The sequence below is a fragment of the Pyxicephalus adspersus genome, chromosome Z, assembly GCF_032062135.1.
Source record: "Pyxicephalus adspersus chromosome Z, UCB_Pads_2.0, whole genome shotgun sequence".
NCBI classification, from domain to species: Eukaryota; Metazoa; Chordata; class Amphibia; order Anura; family Pyxicephalidae; genus Pyxicephalus; species Pyxicephalus adspersus.
The window spans coordinates 10167315-10180408 of NC_092871.1; the positions used below are offsets into that span (position 1 = coordinate 10167315).

General features: G+C 39.4%; 1 protein-coding gene across 1 annotated transcript in view; it reads right to left on the bottom strand.

Annotated features, from left to right (window-relative positions):
• Window positions 1–6470: 6470 nt before the first annotated feature.
• Window positions 6471–13094, bottom strand: part of TNXB (tenascin XB) — a 78504-nt gene continuing 71880 nt past the window's right edge. Inside the window, 5 exon segments of the mRNA XM_072431773.1 lie at window positions 6471–8001; window positions 8140–8303; window positions 9353–9514; window positions 10793–10889; window positions 12331–12482. Coding sequence (XP_072287874.1) covers window positions 7903–8001; window positions 8140–8303; window positions 9353–9514; window positions 10793–10889; window positions 12331–12482 — 674 coding nt within the window. The 3' untranslated portion in view covers window positions 6471–7902.

Consider the following 13094-nt stretch of genomic DNA (forward strand, 5'->3'; position numbering starts at 1 on the left):
CATCAGGCCAGTGACCTCGCCTTACTAACTATCTTTGGCAGGCATGGGGGTGCATCTGATATTCATATTGCTAGTTGAAGTTAGAGTTAAATATTTAGACTGATGGGGTACCACACCCATGGAAAAGGTTGTTTTTTTAGCTAAGCAAAAAACATTTTCTATAGACAGTGTATTGTTAACATAATCTAATAGAGGGAAACGATGCAGCTGTCACTTTGTAAATGAGCCTCGGCATTACAATCTACGGGACACATACAAAGCTAGATAAATCTGGTGGTGGTGATAGGGGTTCCACAAAACCTTAAGAACCCTCCCCATCCTTCAATTTAACTGCTGGGGGAGAAATAAGTCTGAGTATTATAGTGTTGCTTCTGTCCCAGCTTTGACTCTACCAGGGCAACTGCCCTCACATCCAAGATGGGGGCACCCAGTAGCAGTCTTTTAGATGCCTACACGGACGGCCTTTACAGGTAATGCCATGCATGGCATATGTGAAATACTCACAGAGAACATTGGGGTCAAATGGCTTATATTGTGTTGGTCCCTTTTGTGCCACCAAAAGAGATCGACTGAGGCATGGACTTCAGAAGACCTGAAGGTGTCCAGCACCAAGACTGTAGCAGTAAATTATTTAAGTCTCACTGCCTAAACTAGCCTGCCTTCTTCCCGTAGTTCATCCAACTGCCATCTCTTCTCCAAGTAAATAGTGCACACACCCAGTCATCCATTTGATCTATTAAACCCAGACAATGCACCATAGTTCACTTGTATGCCCATTGAAAAAACTTTAGGTCTTTGGTTGTGTAACTACATATGGAAAAAGCTGTTGGGATTTGCATCTTTCTCTCAGCAATTGGTTCTCCAGTATGATGGCCTCCCAAACCCAAGGAGCCTTGGGTACGCATGACCCTGTTAGTGGTTGTCCTTCCATGGATCACTTTTCCAGGTGCCAACCACTCAATACAGGATAGCCCAGAATACCTGCTGATTCAATATGCTCTGACCTAGTCATCCAGCTCATCAAATTAACCTAAATCCTTAGACTTTCCTATTTTTCTTGCTTACACACATCACCTACAACATATGGCTATTCACTTGCTGCCTAATATATCCCAACCCATGACAGGTCCCATTTTAACCAGATCATCAATGTCATTCACTTTCTCTGTCAGTGGTTTTATTTAATATTGCTATTCATTGCATAATAATAAAGATAGGTTGCTATTAAATAATCTGATGACAGGGTCTCTTCAATTCCTCAATCCTGCAATTAAACATTTGAACAACCAGTTGTTTTCTTGCAGTGTTGGCTCAAACTACAAAATGGAATAAAAAAAAAAATGACAAATGCACTGGCTAACTGACTTTAACTGGGATGTATTTTGTTAGAAACACATGGGCTATCGATAAATTCTAACAAAATTAAAGGTTACGAGACATTCCTCAGAGGAATTATTGGTAGCTGTGAGCTATTACATATAACATGCAGCTGACTTGGGTCTGTATTGAGATTATGAAAAATGATGTCAATGGGAAGGTATGTTTGTATGCAGACAAGACGCACGCCATTACTCGACGTGTGATATAGCGACATTGAAGTCATGGATAATGTTGTGTCAACTTTCCCCTCGCGCCAAGCATGACCACACAGCCGTGAGCCATAAATATTGTTTTAATGGTGCTAAAGCTGTAACTTCACATGACTTAGAGCCCTCAGAGGTGTAAAAACAAATATCCGCTTATTCCATTGTTGTGATGGAGTAACCAACAACATGAACACAATAATACTTTATTTAAAGTGGAACCAAACCTTATTTTCACAAAATTGCAGTCAGGCAGATCCTATATCCCAGAATGGACAGACAATGTCCCTTCTGCAATAAAATAACCTTACATGGTTGATAGCCATCTTCTTTTCAATACATGGAAACAAAGTAAAAATATATTATTTAGCATTAAAAAAAAACTGGTATTGTACATGAAACATAAAAGCTCCTCTTGTGGTCTGGATATAAATAAACTTAGCTCCAGGAATAAAGCTATAAATCAATGGACCCAACAGCATAACTCTGAATATGGATATATAAAGCTGATTTATGGAAGACAAATCTCCATTCAGAAACAAATGCATTCCACATGATTTGATGGATCGAATCCACTGAATCCCATATTGTTCAGTGAAGTATACCATCTCTTAGTAATTCCTTGATCCATCATTAAAAAATATATCAAAAGGTTGAGTATTAGTATTTAGGAAATTCAATAACTTCTAACATAACAGCGTCTGCTGTATCATAGCTATAATGGTCAGGCTACATAAGGGGACATTTTGCTTTGCCATTGGGTTTAACTTAAAATAGCTGAAAATAAACCCTGTTTATATTTAAATCTGTAACACCAAAGTATATGAGATGGTCAAACAGATAAAAGTATGCCGTATTATGATTTCTGATGAACTGAGACCAACTTATAGGGGGAGCGGCTCAGTGTGCTCCACAAGTCTATTCCTTCACATTGAATCATGCCATAAACTCATTAAACATTCATTTTTCAATCTTGAACCACAAAGTATATGAGATGTTTAAAAACATGAAAGTATGACTTGTATTTAAGATTTCTGGTTAACTGAGACCAACTTAGGGGAGTACATAGTTCTTCAGTATGAAGCGCTGGCTCACATGGGTCTTCTTTAGAGTTGCCACCACAATCCAACCATTACACCAAGTTCCAGGACTTCATGTTCAATTAAGTCATATTATAACTTATGAAATAATGAGGTGTAAGGAAAATAGCTGGCAGTATACACTGTTCATATTTACACCCTAAACCCCCAAAAATATGAAATGGTCAAAAAGATAGAAGTATGACATTGTATTTATGACTTTGGGTCAACTGAGACCAACTTAAAGGGTTGGTCCCAGCTAAATATGTTCCACAGGTGAGTTTCTCTACATTGCACCATACAACAAAACTCGTCCGTACAAAGCCCAGGCTTACATGGGTTTTCTTCACAGTTGCCACCACAATCCAACCATTACACCAAGTTCTAACACTGCATGTTCAATGAAGTCATGTCACTCATTACGAAAAAATGAGTTGTAAGCAAAATGGCTGGCAGTATACACTGTTCATATGTAAATCCTAAATCCCCAAAGTATATGAGATGGTCAAATAATCGAAGCATGCCCTTGTATATATGACTTTGGGTCAACTTAGACCAACTTAGAATGTTGGTCCCAGCTCAGTGTGCCCCACAAGTGTGTTCCTCCATAATATACCATACAAATAAAAGGGGCACTTAGCTCAGAGTGCTCCAGGGGTGTGTTTCTGCACATTGCACCGAACAAAAAAACTCATCAGTACAAAGCCCAGGCTCACAGTTTTTTCTTCACAGTTGCCACTACAATCCAACCATTACACCAAGTTCTAACACTGCATATTCATTGAAGTCATGTCACTCATTCTGATATAAGAGGTGTAAGCAGAATTGTGATGCAGCATCATATACATAGGAACACTGTTCGCTCCATATGTACCTACTTCATATAATCCAAGCAATTATCTCACAGATAGTATCCATATGCTATGATGTAATAAAACCCAATTATACAATGATGTAAAAAAAATTGCTGTAGTTTTCTGCTGGTACATACATTGATATTGTGGTGCTTAGATCCAGAATCAGAGAATAAATCCTAAAAAAATATTAATATAGTCAAAATTCAAATATATCACCTTGTTATATAGGGATATGTATCAGAAAGCCTTTAGGCAGATCATCTCTTTCAATGCAAAAAAATATACTTATATTAAACAATAAATATTTATTGAGATTCCAATAAAATCATATACATATAGACAGTGTTTAATCCTGAAAAAAGTTTTGTTTGAAGACATTGTGAAAAAATCATCCATGGCTTATTTTATCAGCTGGGACTGGTTGACTCTGCCAGACTGGCCACACCACTCTCTGGGGCATTTACCAGGATACCCTCAAATGTTGCACTCATATTCCTGTTTAGATACAAATTTATATGTTCACATTTAGGAAACTGTTTCTGAAATGTCTTTTTCTGACTTGAGGCTTTGAACAAGAAGACTCACACAAGTGACATGGCAGCAGATATGAAAGTCTGCATTAAAAAGATAAGGTAAGTCTTCATTGTATTAATGTCTATCAGTACTGTACATTGGCATTATAGAACCAGGCAAGTTGCCCTTTTTTAAAAAATTTTATTACACCTGCCCCAAGGTTCTGGTCACTCATCTTCTAATTGTATAATATTGGGGTCACTTACCCAGGTCTAGTATGCAGCAATGTCATTCCTCCTAGTTTGCGCTCAGGGTCCCTGACCTACTGAATGGTAAAGCCAAAGGTTGTGTATGACAGAACAGCTGGGGATGGCAGCACATTGACTTGTACCATGACAGGTTCCCTTTAGACCTATAAGGCCTGCCAACGCATTATCTTTTCTGAGTTGTATTTCATAACAATTGCAACAGCGTTCGGCGCCGTCTGCCGTACACGTGTGATGGGGTGTAGTGAACCTTGCATTGTGTTTGTCATTGTGAATCAATTTATCGTTGTGAATGTATGAATCAGCAGCTGTTTATAGCTTTGTTTATCTGTGGTTTTAATTGTCTGCAGCTGTGCTTCGCGATGAAATGGTGAATCATTCCGTTTTCTGGAGATGAAAGTCAGAGGAGCTTGAAATAAAACCAAATTACAGACCAACATTCCCAGTGGATCGCCATTTATTGACCTCTGTGTAAGAGGTTACAAGGCGTAATAGTGCGCAGGAACTCCATGGCAGCCAATCAGAAGACTGTCTGAATGGAGATTCCTGGAAGCCACCATTGACCTACCGGCTTTTATATAATTTGTAATCTACCTGCCAATCTGTTCTTTTGCTATTCATCATGTCCATCATGTCAAATATGTCACATCATTCCCTTGTTCTTCTTACACCTCCTTTGCTTCAGACCATTGTGGTCTTCACAGATTTATTTTAACCCTTCATCCTTTCTCGACCTTTTTAACATGGGTGACCCCTTGAAATAACTTTAAGGTCTCCAGGGAAGCCCGGCTATAATTACTATATTCACACTCGCAGTACATTAATGTGGTCGAAACTGAGAAGATCCCTCTACTGATACACTCCAGAATTCTGTCTATTTGGTGGAATCAGGACCTCCTTCCTGCTGTTGGTTATCCATTTACCAATACACCCCAGAATGCTGTCTATATAGGGGACTTAGACCTTCTTCCTCATGCTGGTGATCCCTCTAGTGATGACCCCAGAATTCTGGCTATATGGTGGAATCAGGACCTCCTTCCTGCTGCTGGTGATTCATCCAGTAATGCACCCCACAATTATATCTAAATATGGGAATTAGGACCCTTTTCTTTTTGCTGATGAACCCCTAGTAATACAACTCACAATCCTATTTACTGTATATAAGGGAATACTGTATATAGGGGAAAACCCCTTTCCTCCTCTTGCTGGTGATCCTTCTAGTGTTGCATCCCAGAGTTCTCTCTACTTTTTCTACTGGCAGGCGCCGCTGTTTGCTCACTTTCCAATTAACAGAAACCTTATTAGTTATTAGTTATGTTAAAGAACATCCAGCGGCCGGTTTATAACATATACCCACCTCCTAGATTGTAAGCTCTTCGGGGCAGGGTCCTCTCCTCCTCCTGTGTCACTGTCTGTATCTGTCTGTCATTTGCAACCCCTAATGTACAGCACTGGTTATATGTTGGCACTATATAAATCCTGTTTATTAATAATAATATTAATATTAATTGGATAAATGGCCAGGAAATGGCTTTATTTATGTTACAACATTTTTGAATGAAAAAGGAACTGTGACTTATATGTGATGAGCCTTGGTATAAGGCGACATTTTACCTTGGCTTAACTTCAGCCTATCTTAAAGAAGGAAAATACTTGGTTACCATTGTAGGTATTACCTTTGAAACTGATATTTTTAACTAAAATTGTGTAGCTGTGCTTGGTTGCAGCTGTGCACCTAACCACTAATGGAGTGGACAGACAATGGCACTGGATCGGCCATTTTCCCCCAACATAGGAAACATCAAGGGATCTGTAGAGTCAATATTGTGTACAAGCATGTCGTGGTGAGCTGCAGTGTTGGTCCATCAGTTCTCAATGCACTGTACTTTGCAGTGCCATTCATACACTCCCTAGAATACCATGCATTGTGGTGACCAACAATAAAACCATTGTCAAAGTTCCATTTGTCATTGTCAAAGACCATTTGTCATTGACAAATAAAACCATTCCTGTCAAAGTTCTAACCTTTCCAAGACTGAATTAAGAATTTCCTTCAAAACCCCATAACAGTCAATGGGATTCTTTTATTTCATAAGAGTTGGAATCAACAAATTGAGCATGGAATAGAAAACCAATGTATATTCAAATTCCCAATCCACACAAATACCAATGCCATGTCCCGCCATGTTTTATTAGAAGCAGTTTACAAATAAAAAAACACATTTACCATCTGTTCCCTCCCATAACGCCCCTTCAATACTGTGTTTTTATAAAAATAGACAGTGTATACATCTGCTATATATATATATTTATATAAAGATGGAGGGTAGAGGGCCAAATCAAGCCCCAATCCTGCCACCATTTTTTTAGATACCGTGGCACTCTCCTCTTCCCCCACCCTGGGTGCTGAGGGTTCAGTCCTTCACTCTTTTGTCTCCATTGTCTATGTGACATTTCAGGTTTTTGTATTTTTTTCAGACATCTACATTTTTTTACTTTCACTTACAAGCTTATTTATTGATAGCTATGTGCAAAATGCAACAGCCAAACTTCAAAGCAATCCCTTCCCAAAGTCCTGGGAATCCTGAACTTGAAAGGATAACAATATAGAACAGCTATGACGTACTGAAATCAAATATGGCTGAATGAAAAGGGGAAGAGGGTTCTACCCTGGGAATAGACATTCAGTAACAGAACATTTCCCAATTCCCTCAACTCATATCCCTGCTATAGCTTGGTGTAAAGCAGCCCCCTTCATTTGAGTTTGTGTTTTTGGCAATATGGTGGGCATGCAACTTTAGCTCAGGTAGGAGAAGTATTGGCAAATCCTTTCCTGCCTTTCATGGTTACAGGTCTGGTAACATTCACAGACCTGTAATAAATACATCACAAAATAATGGAACATTCGTATTGTGTGAAAACAACATATGAATAACCCTAACAATAGATGACCCATAAATGAGCCAAGAAAAAAGGGGATTGGGGTGGGCTTATATTCCCCCAAAAACACCCACCTGATATGGCTATTCTAGAAGCCCTGGAACTCCAAAATTAAATGTATATGATTTTCCTTTTTTATATTTGAAATGAATATATCAGGGTAAGATATGAAGGTAAAAAATTCAGTCCACACAACTCCATGTGTTACCCCCTAAATTGTTGATCCCCCCAAAATATATAGAATGGATCCCTTAGCTTTCTTTTTTTAGTCACTATTTATCTTCCTCCTGATAATCCACAAAATTTTAAACCATTTTATATTTTTTCTTACTCCTAATTAAGAATTATATGTCATTGTCCGGTCAATATCACTGGGAGTTCCTTATACTTTGGCGGTTCTTCAAGACCTTGAACATCAAATGGTGGCCATAGACCCAGGATCACTTCTTGACTGGAAGTCTCTTAACCACAAACAGCAAACCAGACAAAAATCACAAACGTATATATGTTAAAAGTTTTAAAGCCACTTCAGATTTCAGTTCCCTTGTGGTTGACCTTGGTGGGTATCCTGTAGTGATGTTTGGACTTGTGTTGGGGTTTCAGGAGATGCCACGTTGCTTCCAGTTTTCAGTTGAGCGATTCCACATTGTCTTAGGGAGGGGTTCTATAGCCGGCGCCAGTTGCCCATACCACGTGGGCGCATTTTCATCTCGGTGAAGGGGATGGAAAACTCAAAACCTTTCCACGTCTTCCAGTTTACGCCCTATAAAAGAAGCAGAAGGGTGCGTCACACAAGAATTTTGGAACATCCCACCATCAGATGTATGTGAGGGTGCTGGACCTCCTATTTCAAAACCATAAATATAAGATACAAACATACTCTAGTTAAGAAGTTATTTACCTGATGGTCTCTGTTGTTTCCGTACAGCCCATTGAGATTGGCATAGTGGCAGTTGCGATACCACCATGCTCCTCGGTATGACATGGCACATGGCAGGATCCTTCGTTGAGTGTCTCGATCACGGGTTGAGAAGACCATGTTGTTGTGATAGTCCATAGAGTCACCTGGAAAGACAGCAGCTGTTAGCACCCCTCCTTATACTTCTCATATTGGCAACTATCACTTCTTGTATCTCCTCCTAATAGATATTAGGCTCATCACGATAGGGATTCCTATTTTCAACAAAGTGGAGTCCAATGTGGTTTCACATTGCATTTAGCAGACAGTAATGTGCACCAGATGCAATGCTTTGGATGCATTGTATGAAAGCCGAAATGTGTTGTTATAATGCATTGTAGTGCTTTTTTCTTTTATTGGAAAATCAGCATCCCTGCCAGCCCTGTCTCTCTTAAAAATTATAAATTGGCAGTTAATATTTCATGTAAATACTGACCCAATTCTTGTTTCTGGGTGAAGTCACCACTACATTGTTGCCATCAAAACGCTGTAAGAATAGCGCAGGCACTAGACATACTGCGTAAAGTATATTTGCAGGAACTGAATGGCCAGAAAGCAGCAGGGATGTAACCTTGAACCTTGAAAAATATAAAATATAGTTTGTATTATTTAGTTTTTGGCAAGTTTTGATCATTAAAAAGTCAAGAGGTTGCCAGGAAAGCAGTGAATAACATTTTTATGCACTGACACATTGGCACTTGCTGAAAAAATATATTTTCATCATTTGATGTTTATACTATGGTAAATTAATATTGCCTGAGACTTCATATAAGCCTCAACAATGTGAATATAAGCCTTTAGGTTTCAATGGACACAAAGTATGAGATCGCCTCCTCCAGTGTCTCTTGCTTGAATGATCACTGATCCAGACAATTGTATTGATAATTCATTGAAATGTAGTAAATATTTGCAAAGCTTTGCTTACACCACCTGCTGCAATTATTAGGCTTCTAAAAATCCTCATCCTGGGAGCTGCAGCGGTTAAAAAGACCCTAAAACATTTTTAAAATAGAATCTATTTGTATTTTATCTCCTATGGAAAGAAGAAAAACTGTGAAGAGCAGAGCCATGAATAGGGAAAAACTTTGCCCCTCAATATCCCTCTGGAAATAATTTCCACAATGTGCATGAATTCTTATATTTTTGCCCCCCTGACCTGCAGTTCCTCTGTATTTTCCCAGCCGTAGTCTAAATTGTTGAGCTTCACCCTCAACTCGGAAATCGTCATACACGGCATAGGCAGACTCGTCTCCAGCACGCAGGTCAACACGGAGCTCATAGGGGGCAGAGGAAGTAATCTGGTGCAGAGCAATGTTACCTGGGGAAAAGCAGAAACAGGAATTCATTTGTATTATGTAGGAAGAGAACTGACTTCCTTAAGAAGCTTTTTCATTGGTGCTTATTTAATTTATTATTGTATTTATTTGGTCTATAATATGTATGGTGATTGATGCCACGACCATTCATCATAATTTAGGGTGAGGATAAGGTTTAACAACTTTTTGGATTTCAACTCCAGCGAGGCTGGACATGGGGAGCCGGTAAGGTTCTGCTTTTGCAGCATGCATGTAAGAACGCAAAGGGCCAACTTGGCTCCCAACCTAACTGGTCCTGGCTATGTGGGTGATGGCGGTGTGAATAGCATTATGGATAAAGACTATGTAAAGACTAAATGCTACTATTTTCCTGATATATTAGTCACAATCCATACTGCTGCAAAGGGGCGATTTTAGGCAAAATAGGCCCCTGGACAAATATGAAGTAGGGGCTCTAAATGCACGGCATTCCTGCTCCCTGCACACCCCACCATTCTGTCCAATCGGACAATTACAAAACCAGATCCTGCTGCTGCCTAAATCAGGTTCTATGAAGAAAGGTGCTGCTAAGTTACTGCAAAATATTAAATCAGTATCAGCATCAAGCATCCAAACAGCTTGTATAAATGTAAAAACAAATATTTGATTTACAAAGTTTCTGTTCTTAGGCATCTGCCCCATGTGCTTAAAACTTGAACTTGCCCTGGTTAGGGGCAATGAGATGGCTTCCTAATATTCTAGATCATCCTTTCTCAAACTTTTTAATATGAAGTAACCCCTAGAAATAATTTCCAGGTCTTAGGGTCCCCCTCCTATAATTAATATATACACAGCTCACAGTATATTAGTGTGGTGGTCAGTGGGAAGAATTCCTCCTACATTTCTGGCCATTGGGAAGAATGTCACCCTTACACAAAAAGATCATTGGTGTCACTTAGACTGACCTGAGAGTCACAAATTGCTCCCAGCGACCCCTGAAGGAACCCTGGTTGAGAATATTTGTTCTAGAATTGGCAATAACTGGACATAACAGACACTCAGCAATCTCCACCGGACTTTGGATTCATTTCACTAAGTTGTACCTGTCATTATTTATCCTTACTATAATAAAAATTATTTTCAGCATGATCAGCCAATGAGAGCTGAACTAACAGTCACATGGCGGAAAAGAAATCATTTTGAAAAAAAAGAAAAAAAAAAACATTATAGAAAAGTGAAATGAGCTGCAAAAGTTGCTGCATTGTATAATAAAATGTTTTTCATCACCAGGGATTACTTACCAAGCCAAAATTCAGAGGTCATGTTTCCAAATCCATTTTTATAGTCCGTCCAATTCCGGTAGAAATCGGTGCTACCGTCCATTCTCCTCTGGAACACCTGCACAGAAGAATTACCATTACTGGAGAAAAGGTGCTCTGGGAGTTCTCTGTCTGTAGGAGACAGCAGAGCAGCAATTTTGTAAAAAAAAATCTTCATATATTTTAACAGGTCCTTATATACTAAAATAGTTTGCTCGCCGCCTCTGTCACTGAACATCACTTCCCTGAGTTTGCTTTACAGCAATGGACACAGCTACGCTAATTATCATTTACTGTAGGGGAAATTTTATTTGCAAGGAATGTGCTTTTATATTACTTTTGGAACACTTTACTAAAGCAACGTGAACAGTACGCATTTTTACATTCTTGCTATTCCATAGTTTCCATTTGTGATGCAATATGCTAGGGTTTGTATATCAGATAGCTTAGTCAGCATCTTAGGTTTAAATCAGCTATTGTGTATACATTCCAGAGGTATCCAAAAGATGTGAAAAATCATACCGCCTGCTTTCTTTGGAAAAGAAGCCACAGTTTTGCTTGAGCTATGTTCTCTGCATGCATGCCAATAGAGATAAATGTTTGCTATCTGTGTGGAAGCAGTAGTCTCTTTGCAGAAGTCCAACATACCTCATGCTGAGTGAGCAATAGGGACCCCCAATCAGTAGAAGAGTTCTAGGTCTGATTTAACATGGTAGAGTGCTGAATCTCTGCAGAGAGATCATTGCTTTCACACATGAAGTATGCTGGCAAGGAACAGGCTTTCTTTTTAGAATGTGACTGATTTCTAAAGAAAACATCTTCCACCTTTTCACACCTTTTGCTTTGATACATGTATCCTGAAAGTCAGGACCTAAATGAAACCTTTTCATAGGGTATGCAGGTTGCCATTGCTAACTTTTTATTTTGCAAATGCTACTTGACTAGCCATCATTGTTAATTGGCCATCATCCTGACTCCTTTAGCATGGCATCCATGCTATGAGTCAATCACCAAAAAGCTGATAAAGCCTTCTGAATGCAACCACTTTTCTGACCTACATACTTCCTCTAGATCAGTAAGTCAGAAAGTAACAAAGGCAAAGACTCAGTAGAATAGCCAAGCAACTTTTGTTTTTAGAAGGAAGCCAGCCCAAATATTTCTCTTAAAATTATTTTATAGTCTATAAAATATATTATGGATAGAAGATGAGCTTCTGATCGCTGAGTAAACAGAATAGGAAAAATTAACTAATAGTGAGCAAACCAAATCTCATTCCAAATCTCCTGAGACTACCAGTAGGTGGCAGCAGCACCTAGGATCCCACACTGCAGATATACAACTATGAGACTGTACACACAGGGGTGCCTAGGCATCCTCGCATGTTAGAAACTCGAGGAACCTAAGACAAATGGTAGATTTTTTGGGTACTGCTCAGTTGCCATTTTCAGATGATCCCTATAACATAGCAATTCTTCACTTTTTATATACATAGTCATATGTATAAATACATATATACTTACAATCCAGCCCCCTCCGTCTGTCTCCATATCACAGTATACTGTCAGCTGCTCTTGCCTGTTTCCCCCCAGATATATAGTGAATGCTCCGTTCTGCACCTCCCCATTCATCCTCTGCTCCCAGCAGTCCCGAGGATTGGGGTATCGTATCCGACCTGCAGAGTACAAATTAATGGTCAGATAGAGCAGTCAGTTCTGATATTGGATCAGTACTATTTCTCATTAATTAATGATGGGTTTATTTATTACACATTGCTATATTATAGTGCCAGAATTTTTCTCAGCACTCAGTAGTAGGCACCAAACATTGATCCTAGAGGCAAAACCAGTCATGTTGGATATTATCTGGACATGAGCTTCAATTTCTCACCAGCACCAAGCCTATGAACACCTTTCACTTCTCCACCCCTATATAAAGAGGAATCATGTGACTCTCTTTCCTTTTTTCTATGATGTAGTGCAGGGTTCATGTATATGCAATGGCTAGATTCAAGATGGTCAATGGGGGCAAGAGAAGAGTCCTTCAGTGGTGGACAGTGGGCCCCTGTGCAGAACTGACTAGTGGGCCACCTTCCACCGACACCCCACCATGGTGAGCAGCAAAGCAAAAGCCTGCAATCTTGAACAGACCTGGAAGGAAGAAGTGGCTGGCACAGAGGTTACTGGAAGAATTTATTCACCTGCCATAGTCTCCAGCAACACACGTTGCTTGCCTAACCTGGCACCAAGGGATGCATAACTGGGCTGCATGAACAGGGTCCTGGGGG